Genomic DNA, 20,158 nt, shown 5'->3' with positions numbered 1-20,158 from the left:
AGGACTGAAGGAAAAGGAAAGAGTAGCCGTGTCATGGGGAATATTAAAAACAATCATAGCTGGAAACAGGATATTTACATCATTTTTGATGAGAGGCAAACTTCAGTAAACCACTACAGCCAAACGGTGAAAGAAATTAGAGTTTGAGAAGAGAGGAAATAACGGGCAGAGAAGATAGGACTGAAAACATAAAATGTTATTTACTTAGATTTACAAGATGTTTGTACAGCAGTCTCTCCACTATTTTCAAATACATGTAATCATAATCCAGTTCAGTCATGCATTGTAGGGCTATTTCTTATTTATGTCTATTCATTTTTTTGGAAGTTGAGCAGGGTATCTTTGTTCACCAGAATGGTTGTTTTATATGGGGAGTTACCCCAATCCTTAAAAACCTGACTTGGACCCTTTCTTTCTCTCCAGTTACAGGCGTATCTCTCATCTTCCTTTTTTGGCTAAGGCGATGGAACATGTGGTTGCTACACAACTCCATGCTTTTCTTCTAGATAACACACTCTATGAGACTTTTCAGTCTGGCTTTCACACACAGCACAGCACTGAGACAGCTCTTCTCCGTGTAGTTAATGATCTTCTCCAGTCTGCAGACTGCAGTTTACTTAATATTCTCCCCCTTCTTGACTTAAGTGCAGCATTTGACACTGTTAATCATGAAATCCTCCCCTCATGTCTCTCCACTATGGGGATCTCTGGCTTAGTCCTTCAATGGCTCACATCAAATCTTTCTAATAAGCAACAGTTTGTCACACTCGGCCGATATAAATCCTTCACCTCACCTGTGTCGTGTGGTGTCCCTCAGGGTTCAGTCCTTGGGCCATTACTTTTTCAACTTTATATCCTTCCTTTGGGTCAGATTATTCGCAGACATGGCCTTAACCTCCACCGTTATGCAGACGATATGCAGTTATATCTTAGTACAGACCCCCCCTACAGATTCACCTCCCAGCACACTCACTGACTGTATCACTGATCTTAAGATATGGATGGAAAATAACTTTTTCAAACTTAATACCAATAAAGCTGAAGTGTTACTGGCAGGCCCAAACTCTCTACTTGTACACTTGTCAAGCCTGTTGCTGTTATCAGAAATCTTAGTGTTTTGTTTGATTCATCACTTAACTTTGAGGTACACATTAGGTCTCTGTCCAAAATTTCATTCTATCATCTCCGTAACATTGCTCGTCTCTGTCCATTTTTGTTCTTTAATGATGCTCAAAGTCTGGTTCATTGTTTCATGATGTCTCGTATTGATTACTGTAATTCACTCTTCATTGGCCTCCCTGCCAAATCTATACAGAAGCTGCAGTACATTCAGAACTCTGCAGCCAGAGTCCTCACCCACACAAAGTGTTCTGCTCACATCTCCCCTGTTCTCTCCCAGCTCCACTGGTTACCGGTTCCCTCAAGGATTAAATTGAAGATTCTGCTTCTCACTTTCAAAGCCCTACAGTACATAACCTTGCCCTCATCTACCCCACTCAGCTCCTAGCTCCTTACACTCCTTCTCGTTCTCTCAGGTCCTTGAGTAGTAATCTCCTTACTGTCCAACGCACCAGACTCTCCACCCTGGCAGGCAGGTCCTTCAATGTTACGGCCCCTCAACTCTGAAAGTCTCTTCCTCAGTCCCCCTGAGATTGCTCCTCTTTCTCATTTAAATCTCAACTCAAAACTTTCCTCTTCTATGAACTTTTGTCTTCTGTGTAAATTTTTTTTTTTTTAAATCTGTATGTAAAGCGACCTTGGGTTTGTGAAAGGCGCTCTATAAATGCAACTTATTATTATTATTTTGTATTCTTGATAATCAAGTCTACTCTAGTTTTTGCCCTCAATGAACAAATGTCCTTTATTAATAGAAGAAAATTTAGTAGAAAACACCAATGCAAAGTTACAGTGCTATTTCTTATTAAATAGATATTTTTATTATGGATGAGACAAAATTTCGTTGCATCAGATTTCATGATACAAAATACTGCTAATACAATACACAATCCTGTATGACTGAAATAAAACACCAAAGGCAAATGAAAATATCTTTGCCTGAAAGCAGTGAATTTAAAAATCCAATTGAACAGCTAGAACTAATGTATAACATGCCAGCCTGACTGCATGTTGGCAAAACTGTTATTTACTGTCTATATAATGATGTGTGACAACAACAACAACATATATTTATATAGCACATTTTCATACAAAAATGTAGCTCAAAGTGCTTTACATAATGAAGAATAGAAGAATAAAAGACACAGCAAGAAAATAAAATAAGTCAACAACATAAATGTGGGCTGAGACTACAGGTTACTTGTTTCATAAACATTTAATTTAGGGAGTCTCATCCACAGACAAAAATGGTGAATCACAGAATTGTTTCACAAGTGTGGCTCTTAATCCAGTCTTGCTTTCAAATCAAATTCTATTGAGACCAACAATGCCCAAACTTACCTTATTGGAACAGTTCAAACGGCAGCTCTTGCGAGCCTTGGATATGTGAAGAGGATCTCGAAATATTGAAACTCCTTTCACTGATGCTGATTCAGCAAGAAGGTATTGTACACTAGTGGATTTTGCATTGCTTTTAACAGCAGTCCTCTAGCATGGGGGAGAGAGAAAGCTGGCTAATTGTGAATGCTTGCTTTTCTGGTCCAATCAGACGCCTGTCACTGCTACGTCTGTCCAGGTGAGTGAAGGCGATAGTGTCACAACTTCATGCAAAGCGTTAACATTCTAATTTTTTCTTAAAAGGAAAGTAAAACATTAGTAATTCTTTATAGATCCATCCAGAACCCACAGCTAGATAGATAATCCATAATCCAGGAGCAGTATACTGATACAAAGAAACAATATTAAATTAAATAGTAATAAAAATGAAAAAAAATTAAAATAAAATTAATGTTCGCATTTACTCCCCCGGGTGGAACTGAAGAGTCGCATAGTGTGGGGGAGGAACGATCTCCTCAGTCTGTCAGTGGAGCAGGACAGTGACAAAAGTCTGTCACTGAAGCTACTCCTCTGTCTGGAGATGACACTGTTAAGTGGATGCAGTGGATTATTCATGATTGACATTAAATTATTAAATTAACATTAAAGCTAAAGGGCTTTATCGAAGTTATGTTTAATGTTAACTCAGAAGTTAAAAAAATAAATGTAAATTTAGATACATTTGGTCATTATTGTCACATGCACAGAGTTCAGTGAAATTCTTACTTCCACATCTCATGTAACTGCAGTTCAAATATTTTATCATATTTGAGATAATTTATTGCTTAATAAAAATGAAAAGCTTATAAAAACTTATGCATTTGGTACACTGATTTTATTTTGTAGTATTTTCATTTATGAATGTCTAATAACAAAACAACAATAATAATAATAATAATAATACTACAATGAGAATGCACACCAGTTTTGGCTGATTTCAGCCTTGCACCCGATACTTCTGTGGAAAACACATGCATTCTCACAGTGCTGCTTAATTTGACAAAAGTGATGAATGGGAAATCTGCTAGTTATACAAACATTAGCAAGAGCAGCAAGTGTTGTTGAGGAACTTAATACTATTATGAGAAAACTTGGCATTAAGTGATGGCAAGCAGATAAAATAGTAGATGAACTCTCATATCAGGAAGCGTAAAGGAATGGAAGGTGAGGTGAAGTAGAAACATAAGATCCTTACATAAAATAAAAACAGCTCAATTTGAAAATGTCCTACGGGGTATGCTGGAACTGTGGCTGTATGCAAAAATGTTGATGGCTTTAAAGCAAAATGCTGGCTATACATTCAGATTCATGGTATATGCGGTGCAAAAAGCATTTGAAAAAGACTTCTCTTAAAGTACGGATTGCAATTCTGGCCACCAAAACATCAAAGAGAGAGATACTGCTAATTCCTGTATTTTTTTCCCTTTTTTCAGGAAAGTGGGAGAAATGCTACAATCAAAGGGAGAAAGCAGATTGATTACAGAGAGAAGAACCTCTTTTTGTTATATAGCTGGAGTTCATTTTTGGAAAATATGTTTGGGGTCACATTAAACATTTGAAAGGGAAAGGCTGGGCTAACTGAAATTGCAATCAAAAGGAAAGTGCTGAGAACGTTGTGGACTCCAGAAGACAATTTTTATTTTAATTTACTAACATCAAGGAGTGACACTACTGCAGCTTGCTGATTGAGACAGAAATACTTCAAACTCGGCAAGCCTGTAAAAGCCAATTGGCTTACTCTTACCTGCTTTTTTAAGTGACAGTATTGCTGGTATTTTGCAGAATGGCACTTTTCACAGGCTTATCAGTACTCCTCTTCATTTCCCTCACTGTATGTGGGGCACAGCCTTGTCCACTCCTATGTCACTGCTCACAACTTCCTCTTGGAGGCTTTCGAGTCAATTGCAGTGCCAGGCACCTGACAGATATGCCAAAGCTGCACCCACAAACATCAGAACTTTTGCTTCAGGAAAACCATTTGACCACTGTGCCTCTTGGGTCACTTGACACACTTGGCAGCCTCAGGTTCTTCAACCTATCCCACAATCACTGGGACTGTAGCTGCCACATTGTGTACCTAAAAAGGTGGCTTGAAGTACAGGCAACCACCTTTAGTATGGAGGTAACATGCAGCACCCCTGTTGCCCTTAATGGCAGGTCCATTGTAAATCTTGATCGACATATGTTCTCTATGTGCCCAAGTACCTGGTGTTTTCTGCAGTTGTTCATGGATGTCTGCCTTTTTTTAGCTTTTCTTCTCCTGCTCGTTTTACTCCATTACAGTCTGAGATCTGCCAAGACGCTCCCAGTTACTTTTCATCTAAATGTTGCTAATGAGGTGCTGGAACCGAAGCCACTGAAGCCCATCAACGTCATACACAGGCAGAAGAGAAGGAAACTAAGCAGTTACACAAACTTGGAAGCTGAGGCACCAGAAGGACCGAACTTAAACAGAGACAGGATGGGTAGCATATTTGTGCCAGATGGGATGGATATTCTGCCACAGATTTTAGACACACTGCACACACAGTATGACATAAAGCTGGTCAGCAACTGCAAAATTAACAATGATGGCAAACAATGCCTGGACAACCAATAAAGTAAAAAAAATGAGCAAAGTATATGAATAGTCCAACTTGAAAACATTAAACATTATTTTATTGCTGCTCAGTTACAAAAAAAAAATACAAAAAAAGGATGGAGAAATAAGTTACTTTGTAAGTCATGAATGGTGCATTATTTCTTAGGTCATTTTTTGACCAAACATTTGTAGTAAAAGGCTACAAATATTAATAAAAACTACACTTAAGTACCATTATTAGGTTATTTATCTTTTTTCCTTGTTTTCTTATTTTCTATTTTGTCAACATTAGTTAACGTAAAAAGCCATATAACATATTCTATTGCATTAAACAAATGGATTTCAGGAGCAAAAGGGTGTCATAAATCATCACTTTTTAAAAGAATTACGAAAATTCAAGTGTTAAGTAGTTTGCAAGAACTCATGACCAATATCTTCATATTAGATTTTATTTAAATGACACATTTATCCTGACCTATTCCTATTTTCTAAGTTTATCACCCACAGGATTGGCCAAGAGTCTATAATCAACTCTAGATAGGACAAAGTCACACACCAACACTCACTGCTTTAGGCCAAATGAGATTCCAAATCACATAAGGTGCACATTGTTAGTGTGTGGGATGAAACAAAAATATTAGGAGGAATTCTATGCAAAACTAGAGAGTATTAGTAAACAGAAAGTCACTGGTCCACAAATACCCACTACACCACACTTCTAAAGTAATGTTTAAATATGGATACACTATGGAGTGACTTACATTATTTCTAAAATTATTGCACTAGCTGTCTAAGGAACTTGCTCAAGGCTTCTCAGTGATTGAGTGCTGGGGATTGAAAAGACATCCTTTGATTTTACAGTCAAAGATCTTGGCAAACAGGCAAGAATATAAGTGGGAAAAAAAATAAAAGGCGTTATATATGATCATTTATCAATGACAAAAGGAAACGCTAATTATGCCAAGCAACCCAAAATACTGTAGTGATTTCTAAACAAAAGCATACATTTATACTTCACTATAGGCTTTGCAACTAGTTTAAGTTGTTTATTTTTACATATACAATAACAAGTTGTACTGCAAATGCAAAGTTAAAGGCATAAATAACAAAACTAAACAAAACAAAAGACACAAATGTCCTACCTGTGAAGTCTGCAAATGCCAAGAACAATTTTGCTTTCAATCACAAATAAAAAGTGAAACTTTTCTGACCCAGCAAAATACTGGTAAACAGTGCCACTTGGTTGTACTATTAGGAAAACCTATACTTGTATAGTAGGTCAGCTTCTAAAAACACAAATTAGTGACAGTGAAACCTTCCAATGGGGGCATTAAGAAATTATAATAAAGCCAATATACAGGTAAATCTATATGAATATTACAGTCATTTGTCCAAAGCCATGAACCTAGAAAGAAATCACTTTAATTAGATACCAGCTGAGTATCATAGCAGGACTTACACATACCATTGCAAAGGAATATAGCACAATTATATATTGAAAAGGTCTTTTTATTCATCTCTTCTAACTTAGCAACTAGAAATGAAAAGTCACTGATGCTAAATGAATGTGCTTTGAACAAGTTCTGTGAAACACACACATCATTAATACATTTGTTATTTATGTCAAATGTTATATCATTTAATCTGTTTGCTCATCAATGTTAGCACATCAGAAATAGCTACTCAGAAATAACAAAATAATTACCAAAACACAAAAATACAAAAACTAAAATGAAAAGAGAACAACAAACTTTACAAGACAGATTAGTTTAACAATATTCAACAGCACACACAGAAATTTCAGAAATGTCAGAAATTACATCATTTACGAAAGGCTGAGTAAATCTTCTAGTTGGAGCTTCCGTTTTTGCTTAATGTTTGAAAGGCATTCATGGGCAGTGTCCAGCTTGTCCATTAAAAATGTATACATCAACTTCAAATAGAAAGAAAGAAAAAAAAAACAAGAATCACAAAAATGGGATTTGTATAAGATATGGGGTTAATGATATGAAACAAAAAACAGTGACAAATAATTCAATGGCTTCAGTGAAGGGTTGTATTTTAAGAACTTCTAATGATAATTATTTACAGTCTTTTAGAAAAAAAGCTGTAATGTTTAGTCCCAGTTTGTGATTAAATCCATTGGCAACAACGTAAGTTCCTAGACAGCAAAAAGCAACTAAAGTACAGATTTCACTGCAGACAAGAGGACATTCTACACACTTAAAACAGAGGAAGATAAAAACTAAATATTCATAAATATATAAAGCACACAACCACCATTGTAATTAATTCTGTCAGTTTCCCAAAACTTTGTGCCCTAGAGGCCAACTCAATAGGATGTGAGGATGAAGGATTGTAGGTTCAGAACATAACTGACCCAACTAAGGCATCCCTTGTGTGATTTTGAACTAAACAAGAAAAGAACTGTTGTTGTTATTGATAATGCTCCCATAACTTTATACAAACTGACTTCCTGCACAGACTATAGAGCTGTGAGAGAGATATTTAGGGTCACTAAGACTACACTCCTTTACTGTGTTTACACGGTATGCGCGGCTATTCGAGAGAGAATGATACGCTGGTACTTCACCTTACCAAACTTTGCGTAAACAAAAGAGATTACGTATCGCATTTCTTGGCACATCTTGTCCATCAAGTAAATAAGATGTTAGAAGGAATGCTTATACATATTCTCCCCCCAGTTGAAGGTTACTGCGATTATATTAACTGAAAAGGATTGCCATCTATAATGCTTAAAGTGATTGGCAACAATGTGTTTAATCCAAAATTTTTGTGGAAGTGCACATGATGCAAATATATTCACTGCATCAAAATTATATAGGTATGCAGAATAATTTCAAGAACCCTAAACATTACGAACTCCTAAACAAGCCATGTCCACAAACTAGCCATTTTTTAACCAAAATTACTAGTGTCTTGTTATGAATGCTAAAGAGGAAAAATGATCATTTTATTTATTGAAATTGACATTGCACATTATGACAGGCTGCAGGTATTATGGTTTTAAGAGGCTGTATGTTGTATTGTATGAGAGGAATGTTATGAAAATCCTGTCAGAGGACACCAAATGTTTGTGTAAAAGCATTAGTATTAACAATTTATCCACTAAAATAGAACAAAGTTTTTGTGATATTTGTAAAATATTATCAAAAATTACTGTTACAATTGCATTTTTCACATAAAATCTTTAAGATGAACACCAGGCCACCGAATCATAAAGGTGCCAAATGATGTCATGCCAAACACTAAACCATGTACTATGCAGCTGTTTCTCATGTGGCACAAAGGTCTGTGGAGGAGCATAAAGTAAAGCTGTATTTGGCATTACAGAATGACCCACATAGTACACACTCTATTAGACAGGTATAGGGACATGGCTGGCAAGAGACATGTGCCAAGTCTCATGGAGCTCAATATATTATTGGTGATAGCAATATTCGCTAGTGTAAGACTGAAGAAACTTGTCATTTGCACATATAGCAATGTTAGCCATATGTGCTCCTTTTTAGGCAAACAGGCAAGCTTCCCCTGTGTAAAATTATAATGTGAAAACATGCGATAATTTAATACAGAACGTGGACAGCTCTAGGCACATGGGTTTTAACCCCTACCATGAGGGTGTTCTCCAGGTATACTGGGTTTCCTCCCATTACCTACAGATGTGTGCTGGACTGACTGAAGGATCTGTATTACTCCAGGGTGAGTGGGCCTATACATGAATGTGCTCTGTAAACAGTATAACAGTAGTATAACACTGAACTCAGTTCTGACAGGCTTATGTCTAGTTATGCAGACTCTCTAATGGAAAATTAAGTTAACAAAATATAACAAAAAAATAATGTTAATTATTGCTATACCATACCTGGCATTTAGAAATATCATTGTCGCATTTTTCTGATGTATTCTCTTTTTTTAATTTAATATCTCTGATTTCTTTTTCCATATCTTCCATTATTTTTAAGAATTCTTCTCTCTTCTGATAAGCAACATTGATGTCACTACAATTAATATATTTAAGAATGGAATTGTCAATAAACTAATGTTAATTTTATGTAGCACTTTTTACACTGAACACTCTCACAAAGCAAAGGTAAAAACATTACAATACTGAATGAAATAACAAACACTTAAAATAGGTACGCAAAAGTTGTTTTGTAGTATTTGAGTAACTGATGTTGCATTTACCTGAGCAAACATTGCACATAATGCTCATGTGTTTCTTGCTTCTTCTGTAGTTTAATTTTATGTTTAGTCTTTTGGTCCATTTTCTTGTGTAATGATCTCTTTAGACAAGCTTCCTTATTGCTCAGATTCTTTATCTCCTTTTTCTGCTTCTCAAGAAGCTCTTTTAGACTGCGAATCTGAGCAACGAAATATTTAGAATTAGAAACCTTAACAGATATTACCAGATAGATATTACTTTGATCTATGAAGACCTGTATGTTGGAATGAACTGTTCCGACCGTCGCCAGAATTAGAAATAGCCAACCAAATCACAGCAATTATGGCCAAAGCCAACCAAGTACTAGCTACACAAAATATATTTTCCTGAAAATATTTAGATCAATATTAAAGAGTCATTATTCAAGATAGGATTTAGATACATTAGAAACTAATTAACAATAAAAGTAATTGTTTATTAGATCTACGAAAATCGTTAAACTTTTTCACGACATATACTAAGCAGCAGTCTATGCTAGCAATCTGATCACAGTTACACTGATGCTGTTAGGCCAAGATGACCAACATTTTGTTGAGACATTGTTAACAGTGCAGACAAGTCATTGGTGGCAGTGGAGTGAAGGAAGTTAAATATCTCCTTAAATATAATATTTTAACTTTATTAAGACAATTATGTAAATTACAAAATCATATGGGTTTTAAGTTCCACCTGAATACTCACCTCAGTCAGTGAACTATTGCATTTATCCATTTCAACCTGCAAATCCAGCAGTAATCTGTGAAAGCCCATAAATTCTTGCTTGCACAAATTGCTAGCTTGGAACTTGTTTTGATATTCAACCAATGCAACATTTGATTGACCCTATTAAAACAGAAAATGCAATTTGAATCAATCAAAAAATGAAACACTATGTGGCATTTTCTTTGTTAATGATACATAAGATGATCAAAGTGTGATAGAAAGTTTCAAGTGAAGTACAGATTGTCACAGATAACTACTTGCTGTGAATGAATGTCCGTCTGTCTGTCTATAATTAATACATAAGGAAAGGAACAATAATATATGTCTTTTCATAAAAGTTCAATAATAGTACACATTCAGGGCTTGGTTTTAATTTTAGAATGACAGTGTCATTTCATTTAGTAAATTATATTACCTGCATGGTTTGAATGGTTGGAAAACTAAAACTGAAAGGTAACTGAGTGTACAAAGTACAGCATAATCAGTGTTGCACATAAAAAGGTTTTTATTTTGGCTGCTTGGACCTACTGTTTGTTTTAAATTAAAATTTGCATAGAAAAACAATACCATGCTTCTAGTCGGAAAATTACGTTTCTTATATAATATATAATAATAATATATATATATAATATATAGAATATAGAAATCTATTTTTAAAATCTCTGAATTAAACAAAACAATATGAAACACTTTATAGATGTTATTAAAATAACAAATCAGGGGATCATTCATACATTAATGAATGCAATTAAATGCATTCTACGGTTTAATTATTATCAAAAAATAACTTGACTTTTACATTTTATTTTTATGTGACATTGTTATATATTGGTTTACCAGCAGACTTCAACAAATAGTAAACCTGTAGTATCAGACACCTCATTAGACACAAATATAATACAATACTGTTATGTATGCAGTACGATGTATACAAAGTGTGTTTATCTACATATGCTGCATGTTTGACCACTGGACTGATGTTTCCAATTCCTGCTTATACCTATTTTAGCTCATAAAATCTGCCACTCTGGACCACTACAAAAGCAATCTGAGGATTTAAAATTCATACTGTAATATGTGCTGTATACCAATCTTGTCAAGTGATCAATTACCAAATAATGGAAATTTGACTGATGATGCCAGCGATCTTAATTTAACTTCCAACTGCATATTACAAAGATCAATAAGTACTGTAGTTTTTATCAGATTTCTTTTCTCCTTTCTGTGGCACACATCGCTGGCTGATGTAATTGGTTTGACTTTCATACAACAATGCACATATGCACATATGACAATGACATATAACAATGTGTTCAAAATAAATGTACTTAAATGCAGTGAATCTTGAAATGAGAAAAAAAGTAAGCAAAGTAATAAGAAGAAACAAAACAAGCAGGACAACTTGTTTTATGAATGATATAAAGCATAAGGAAATCAAAGAGTTTTTTCTAATTTTAATTTTGGAAGATACTTTAACCTTTATAGCTGATTTTAGGTGATAAACCTGAAAGTGTAAAGTGAACATGAGTGCAGTGTATTTGGGGACAGCTAAAAAGTAGGAGGTATTTAGAAAGCGCAGCTCTTGATTGCCATAGAAAAATAACCTTGCCAATACAGATGATTAATAACAAATTATGTGTTTTTAGAAAACTGAAAAATGTCAGAATGCGCTCTGTTAGAGGAGATGAAAACAAGTAATCTAGGTGTTTAATGTGTCCGAGAAGCAAAGGGGGACAGTGGCTGCCTTTTTATTAGTCATTTTTTCTAAAAAGTTCTTGAATGTTCAGTTGCTGCTTTTCCAACACTTTTGTAAAGGCCTAAGCTCAGTTACAAAAAAGGACACTTACAAGGAGACTCTCAGCTGAAATGGACAATTTCATGGAGCTTTCTATCTGTTGCTGCTACAGATATTTTCATTGAACACTCTCCACCAACAATTTTCTTTTATTTTTTCAATTTTCAGGTTTCATAATTCTTTGCATTATTTGTATTTGCTGTTTCTTTTGATGAAAAAAGTATACAGTTTTTAAGTAAAAGCTTAATGTCATCATCCATGTCTTACTTTCTTGCTGCAGTACTTTAAGGTGGTAAACTGGGTTAAAGTAAAGATCTGGAAGTAAAGACACTCCCAGTGTTAAAGAAGTCCCTAGCGTTGAATATAGAGGGTATAATATGGACAGTGAGATAAGTAAGAGTTTATGTATAACAGTTGTATAACTGATTTTGACATTGCTTCTTATCCAAAGTTAAGATCCCATGAGATTAGTTGGTATCTTTTGTGCTAGGAGTATGTGTTCTGATAACACAATAAAACATTCACCAAAAAATAAAATTATACATACAGTCGTGCTCATAGGTTCACATACCTGGCAGTATTGGTGAAATACTGTATATGCCATTGCTTGGAAAATGTAAGTAATCATGCAGAAAGCTTTCCTTTTAATTAGGGCATGTGATGAAAAGTAAACCATCCCTTTTGTGAAGCATGGAGTTGGATCTCGGATGTTCGTGGTAAGGGGGGAGTGGTTGAGGGGGGTGTGAGCTATAGCGGTAAATGGTAACTTAGTGAAAATTGATGGCAAGATGAATGCAGCATGTTACCGGAAAATAATGGAGGACAACTTGCATTCATCAGTCCAGAAGCTGCACATGGGACGCACTTTGACCTTCCAACATGTCGGTGATCCAAAACACAAGGCCAAGTCGCCCATTGGTGGCTACAGCTGAAAAAAGTGAAGGTGATGGAGTGGCCATCACAGTCTCTTGACCTCAATTTCATTGAGCCACTTTGGGGAGATCTCAAATGTGCAGTTCATACAAGGCAACCCAAGAATTTACAGGACCTGGAGGCTTTTCGCCAAGAAGAATGGGCAGCTCTATCACCTATGAAAATCAAGGACCTCATCTTCAACTATCACAAAAGACTGCATACCATCTGATGCTAAAGGGGGCAATAAACAGTGATAAGAACCAAGAGTATGCAAACTGTTGAACAGGGACCATCTCATTATTTTCTTATGTTATAGTATTTAATGGTAGTGCTGTACTGTGATGCCTTATAGTTTAACCTGGATTCAACTAAAGGTAAATTAAATATATTTTGCCTGATCAGTTATCTTTTCTTTATAGTGTGGTATATGTCTTACAAATTCTGTCAGGGTATGTAAACTTATGAGCACAACTGTGTGCAGACAGACAGACAGATAGATTTCACCTTAACAATGAAATAACTCAGTAACCACAATTATAACTGTAAAACAAGCTTTTACCATAGACTGTTTAATCTTTTTCACTGTCTCCTTCATCTTTTCAAAATCATTCTTCATCTCTTCTGGAGATTCCACAATCTGCGATTTAAGTTTTGCCTGCTCCTCATCAAGTGTAGCCAACTGTACTTTTAAGAAGCTCTGTAAAAACAAGGGGAAAAAACACAATATTAGTTTTAAGGAATCATATCTTTTGAAACAGGACAAAAAGTCTGACAGCAGGGAAAACTGGTCTGTCTTATAAATTGTTTACGTGAAATGGTCAAGAAGGCAGAAAAAAATGTCCACAATATTGTCATGTTAAGATAAACCCTCCAACTGGATGTATTGAAAACTATAACAATGTTGAATTGCAACAACAAAAAAGGATATAAAAAAGAGTAAAAGTTAAAACTGGTGAAGGTGGTAATGGATTTATTTAATAGACATGTGAATATCAGATATTTCATATGATCTGGGAGGCTGCTTTATGGAAGAAACAATGAAGATAGAAACTGCACTTGTTATAATGTTCCCTAAATTCTTCTCCAACAGTAATAGTCAAAATCAGCTAATTACTTTTGTTAGTGATGTCATCGATTACATTGCCTGTTTGATTTTAGACCAAAGATGTGTACAGGCCCTAAACAAACACAGCTTGTAACCTTAACAGTTCCTTACGGGCCACAGACTGCAGCTACTGATGTCCTTTAGATGTGGTCATAATTTTTCCCCCATTTGTATTCTTATTTTTACATTTATAATTAATTAGTACATGGCATACAACCATGTTTGAAATTTTGGAAAAGTAAAAAAATGCTGTATGACATGAATACTTTTCTCATAACTTAGAGAGATTGTCTGTAATTTCTGCTTAGAGGTTCAGTGATGTTTAAACAATGGCAGTGTGAACTTCCTCAGCACATTGCTAGACACTTCTTCCAAACACTAATCTAAAATATCAAATAAATAAATAAAGTCTTAATCAATGTGTGGATTATAGAATCTGGTGTGTCCAGGTTTAAAATATTACCAAAATAACTCTTTATGAAATTGTGCGTTTCTTATTGTGAAAAATTGCATTTTTAGGACAATGCTGCTATCCACCCAGTTGCCTGTCGCCAAGAAACCACCAAAAAAAGAAGTGATAGGAGTGGAGCAAAACTTCCCATTGCTATAATGCCTCTAACAAAGGCAAGGTTCCTAGCAGATATTAAGAAAATGAAATAGTACTTGAGTATTGTCAATTATACTGTGAGCAACGATAAATACCTTTAAAATTTTTTGCTATGTTCTAAGGTATTTATGTAACTTACATATTTGTAATTCTGTCACGATAAAGACAGTTTAAATTGCTTAACATTATATTCAGGAACATTTCAAATATTTTCCAAGTTTGGTATGACGAGACTACTATTTTGTCCTATAAAAATAGTTTAATTGGCTTTAGTGTATCACTATGACATACTTCAAGAAGGTGCTTGAAGTGGAACCAAATTACTTGCAGTAGACGGTGTATGGTGATAGAATACAATTTGATTGGGGGGGGATCAGTCACCCTTGTGGCTTTGAGTGCCATGGCAATATGCAGACAACAGATCACCAGATACTGGTATTCTACAAAGGTTCCCTTTTGAAACTTAGGACATTGTGATACTCTCACTTTTGACTGAAGAGAATGTCCCCTTAAAGCTTTGAGAGCTGGTATACATTTACATCTGATGAAGACCAAGTTGCCCATTGAAGCTTTGAGCACTGTGGTGGTACATTGACAAAGGGTGTTGGTACTAACCGGTATGCTAGGGAAAAGGTACCGGTACTAGGTACTGGTGAGTACTAGCTCACTTCAAGCACTGCTTTTGAGTCTATAAAGTATTCTCAATAATGTGATTGATAAACTGTAAAATATTTACATTGACATTTATCTTCACAATCAATTAATAAAACACACTCAACTAGTCAATCAAAATTCAAAAATGGTCAGGGGGTTTACAGTAATTAAGAATAGTCAATAATCACTTTAAATTTTTAAGAATTTTAGCTGAGAATAGCAGAGGATTATTTATACACAGGGTATTTTTTTTAATTGCTTGTCTAGATGGAATTTAATTTTTCATAACTTTAAGTAATATGGGGTACACTTTAAGGGAAGTGAGTATTATTGCTTTAACTAAAATCTCCGAGTAGCATGCAATGAAAGAAATGTTTCATGTGAGAGGTCAAATTTAGAAAAAGCTACTCAAAAGATTCAAATGTACTGCAAAACAGATTCAAGAACTATACAAGTTCATAAGAGTCTTAACACCATTTCCACTGCGATTTCTTGAAAATCAACTACATGTGGTTAGTTTGTAAAATGCAAATGAGATTCTCAACTTCAAATATAACCTGATTCCAGATTTTTAGCAAGTGCTTAATATTGGGGCTTGTGTTAGGTTTATTGAAAATTTACACACAAGCTAAAACATTAATGGAAGAAAGACAACAAAACCTTCCATTGGTGGCTGGGCATGCAGATTTGGTAACATATGCTTGTTTATAATACTCCAAATTATGGATGGTCACTGCCTAGGAGTAAAACTGAAAATTGGACTAAGCCACACTTTCATCTGTTAGGCAGGGATGTCTTTCTATTACATATAAATGAAGTTCAGTGTACATTGTTTAAAACTGAGTTTGTGGACATGTGAAGTATTCCTACTTGCTCTGGTAGTAAAGTTACTAAAATTGGGGTTATATTGACAAGGCTGACATATACTGTAAATTCATGGAAGCATCTCTTATTTGTTGCCAGGTGGGACTGGGTTGTGTTTTATCATTTAGAGCACTACAGGTTTATATTTTTTCAGCATACTACCAGCCAGAGTTTTTGTTTTCCAATCCTCCCTGTTTACCTCACTGTAAAATAAGACTTGGACTTTACCATTACAGCTATTAGAGACCTTAAAACTGCAAGTAAGTAAAAACACTTTTAGTTAGGAAAATCTCTTTATATACTCTTCCATTTTTACTTTTTATTAGTTTTATTATTTTCATGGTCTATTTTTTAGTTTTACTTATTTATCATTTATTTATTTTATTCATTTTATTGTAATCATTCCATACAAATTGATACATTTTTACAAAAAACAGGATTGAAAACAAATTGATCCCCACCCTTGAAAAAGAGAGCATGGCCAACAGAGTAAAACTTAAATCTTGTAAATATACCTAAATTGATTAGTTTAATAGGGCAATAGAGATGAATGGAGCAGAAAAAGAGGAGAGAATTGCTTCCTCTGTGCTTTAAGAGCTTATTCTAAAATATTATTGATTAGATCCTGCCAGGTTTTGAAAAAGTTCTGTACTCTAAGAATTTGATTTTTTCCAATTTCAAATAGCATAAAACATTGGTTTCCCACTGACTTAAAAGAGGAGAGTTAGGATTCTTCCAGTTTAGCAAAATAAGTCTGCGTGCCAAAAGTGTAGTGAATGCAATTACAGTTTGTTTGTCCTTCTCCACTTTAAACCCTCTGGAAGAACACCAAACACAGCTGTTAATGGGTTAGAAGGGATTGTGACACCAAGGCTGTCTGAAAGGCACTTAAACATTTTGGTCCAAAATGAAGTTAATTTGGTGCAGACCCAAAACATGTGACCCAGTGAAGCTGGGACTTGATTGCAGCATTCGCAGGAAATACTCTGGAAACATTTTGGACAGTTTTAAGTGAGACAGATGTGCTCAATATATAATTTTGAGTTAAATAATTGTATGCTTTGCGTACATGGAGCTTGAGTGAATTTCCTGCATTGCTATTTTCCACTCTTTTTCTGATATATTGACTAAGAGATCTTTTTCCCATTGTCCTCTTGGATCTTTGAAAGGGAGGGACTGTAAAATAATTTTATAAATTGCAGAGATGGTGTCCAAGTCCTCAAAATTGAGCAATATTTTTTCCGGCATGGAGGAGGGTGCAAGAGGAGGAAAAAATGGGCAGATTCTGTTTAACGAAGTTCCAAATTTGAAAATGGTAAAAGAAATGTGTAGCTGGAAAGTTAAATTTGGAATGTAATTGTTCATAGGATGCAAAGATGTTGTCTATATAAAGATCTCTAAGCAATTTAATCCCAAATCTTTTCCAGATATTAAAAACTGCATATGTTTGCGAGGGTTGAAAGATGTGGTTTCTCTTGCAGAGGTGCCACAGATAAAAGATTCTCCACTTAAAATGCTTTCTACATACTCCATGTTCTGAGTGAGTGAAGCACAATTGGGTTATTAGTATATTGGTGATAACTTACATTTATTGGGGAACAAAGCAGGGAATATAAAGAAGAACTGTAGGATTTTACTTCTATTGTGGACCAAGCCTGTGTATGTTTATCTATTTGTGTCCAGGTTTTAATAGCTTGTATGTTTGCTGCCCAGTAATAAAACTGAAAGTTGGGTAGAGCCATACCACCTTCTGCCTTTCAGTCTTTGTAGAGTTGCTCTTTGGATACGTGGATGTTTTGAGTTCCAAATAAATGAGGTTATTGTTGAATCTAATTGCTTAAAAATGATTTATTGATGTATATTGGAATGTTTTGAAATAAAAAAGAAGCTTAGGAAGATATTCATCTTAACATTGTTAATTTTTCCAGTTAGTGTGAAATGAAGTGTTGACCATCTATGTAAGTCTTGTTGAATTTTTTCCATTTTTTTTTGCAAACTCCTTGCTTGTGGATTTGTTGAGCTAAAAGCGTATTAGCTTTCTCTCCGTGTTCATAGTAATGATGTCTTGATTTATAAATTAGTTGTTCAGTTTCTTTAGTTGTCAAGAGGTTGAGTTCTGAATGCAGAGCCTGTCTTTTCCTATGTAAAGCCTCGCTTGGACGCCTGGCATGTTCTGCATCTATTCTAGTAATTTCGCTTCTTAGCTCTGATACTTTCTTGGTTTCTAATTTATTCCTATGATAAAGATATGAAATAATCTGTCCTCTTAAGAAGGCCTTTAGAGTTTCCCAGAGTATTCCTGCAGAAACCTCTGAGGATGTATTTGTCTCTAGGAAGAAACTGATTTGTTTGGATATAAAGTCTGTACAGTTCTCGTCTGCTAATAGAAGCGGGTTAAGACGCCATCTGCAAGGTGAGTGTGTGGGGCATAATGACTTTAGCTCAAAGATCAGAGGGGCATGGTCGGAAATAACAATAGCGTCATAATCAATTTCCATACTCATCTTAACAAAAAAAAAAAAAATTGCTAGCAAGCAGTGGTGTGAGGAAAATAGTAACAAGTGGCTCTCTGCCTCCCAGTTAAACAACTGAAACTGTGAAACTCATTGCATGTTAAAAGATCAAGTAACAGTTCATATAGGTAATAATGCGATTACAGTCTTTATGATTAGTTGTCTGGTACTTTTTTGGCACTGAATATTTCCATTCAGTGGTAAAATACTTCCTACTTCCATATTTTTATTTATTTAGATCTTAAGGTGCCATGCAATGATACTGAAAATGTGTTGCAGGGAGGTGTATGAAAGGGACAAACAGAATGTTTTTAGCAACTTTTATAAAAACTAGCGAACTGTTATTGTAAAACTGACTTTGCCCTCAATGTACATTAAAATGCTGTAATAGTTGTAAACTTCACTTGCAATGATATACAGTGTTTAACTAAGCAATATTTAAAAGTTATCAACACACTTAGCCCAATGGAATGCCTTTTTGCCATATCACAGGGCACATTCAAAACTTCCAGCACCTAGTGTATGTAGCTAAGCAACTCTATTGTTCTTCATTCTGTGTCAGTTAAGCTGAGTGGGCTGGCCATTCATGATTTGTTTTTTATCCATTTGTAGTTGCTTTGCTAAGAGCAAATCATTGTTTTTATACTTTGTTGAACATTGATTATCTATGCTTTTGATGCATATTCAGTTCCCAAAAAGAAAAAAGATAACTGTTATGTCACTTTTCTTTGGTAAATAAAAAAATGGAATGGCCAAATTAACAATGGCATAACACCAACAATTAACCAGATGTGTCTGGACCTGTATCACAGCAACTTAAACAAGCAAATCTAACAAATTCATGTGTAACTACCACTGCAGCCAACAACACAAAAAAGTTAACAGTATTGTGCAAAGGACTGTTGTCTGAGAGAAGCTATTTGAAAAATAAAACAAATATTAAAATAAAAAATATTTAAAAATTAAGCATGCTTTAAAAAGAAAGGAAGTTATGTCAATTAGGACACAGTTGTAATCTTTTTGAACCAGTATTGTATATATTAAGAAATGACCATGCATTTTAAGCTTTTAGAACACTGCGCTTTTCTTTTTCTTTTTTTAAAAGCAGAACACAAAGGTGTATGCTTATGAATAAGGGGCAAGAGAAATGACACAAAAGAATCATCTTGTTGAAGCGGACCTCATTGCAACCATTGGAAAATAAATTAATAAATAGATAAATAAATAAAACAGTATTTTCAAATTCTTAACCCTTGCTACTGGCTCTGCACTCTTTTACTGCCTGCCCATATTATTGCACAAATTGCGTTTCATGATTGAAGTGTATCATTTACCAAAATATTTGTTTTATTTGCCCTATAAGAATACATTGGTAGTCACAGAGATTCTACTTCACTTTGAGGGTATCAAGGTCACCACCTCTTTGCATGGCATTGGAGTATTGTATGTGAACACCATCAACTCACAAAATCATTGTATGTGTGAATGTCAAATTGTTAGGATGTTTAATTATCACACATTACATTTTTTCCTCTCACATTTTACATATTTGCACATTGAGCTGACTAGTAACTCAAAAATAACTTTGTGCAAATATATGTAATACATTTATTAAACAATTGACAGAGTCCAAGTCCTGATATAGGAAAAAAATAAGACTAGCCTTAAGAAAACATGTCCTAT

At 34.8% G+C, this 20,158-nt stretch overlaps 3 protein-coding genes across 3 annotated transcripts in view; 2 read left to right on the top strand and 1 right to left on the bottom strand.

Moving 5' to 3' along the window:
* The window catches only part of efcc1 (EF-hand and coiled-coil domain containing 1), a 43,537-nt gene extending 39,525 nt beyond the window's left edge, over positions 1–4,012 (top strand). The window contains exon 9 of the mRNA XM_039770913.1: positions 3,927–4,012. The gene's annotated coding sequence lies outside the window, so the exon portion shown is untranslated. The remainder of the gene's footprint in view (positions 1–3,926) is intronic.
* A 247-nt stretch (positions 4,013–4,259) lies between these two features.
* On the top strand, positions 4,260–5,308 carry LOC120540286 (platelet glycoprotein IX-like). Its single transcript, XM_039770916.1, has one exon. The coding sequence runs from the start codon at positions 4,277–4,279 to the stop codon at positions 5,090–5,092; it is 816 nt and encodes a 271-aa protein (XP_039626850.1). The 5' UTR covers positions 4,260–4,276; the 3' UTR covers positions 5,093–5,308.
* Positions 5,309–6,476: 1,168 nt separating this feature from the next.
* Positions 6,477–20,158, bottom strand: part of nuf2 (UF2 component of NDC80 kinetochore complex) — a 63,937-nt gene continuing 50,255 nt past the window's right edge. The window contains exons 10-14 of the mRNA XM_039770914.1: positions 13,292–13,429; positions 10,002–10,142; positions 9,284–9,459; positions 8,961–9,096; positions 6,477–7,007 (exon numbers count right to left, since the gene is read on the bottom strand). Coding sequence (XP_039626848.1) covers positions 6,900–7,007; positions 8,961–9,096; positions 9,284–9,459; positions 10,002–10,142; positions 13,292–13,429 — 699 coding nt within the window. The 3' untranslated portion in view covers positions 6,477–6,899. The remainder of the gene's footprint in view (positions 7,008–8,960; positions 9,097–9,283; positions 9,460–10,001; positions 10,143–13,291; positions 13,430–20,158) is intronic.

Source organism: Polypterus senegalus, chromosome 12, assembly GCF_016835505.1.
Source record: "Polypterus senegalus isolate Bchr_013 chromosome 12, ASM1683550v1, whole genome shotgun sequence".
In the NCBI taxonomy this organism is placed as follows: Eukaryota; Metazoa; Chordata; class Cladistia; order Polypteriformes; family Polypteridae; genus Polypterus; species Polypterus senegalus.
The sequence above is the reverse complement of the archived record's forward strand: the minus strand, read 5'-3'. Positions and strand labels throughout refer to the sequence as shown.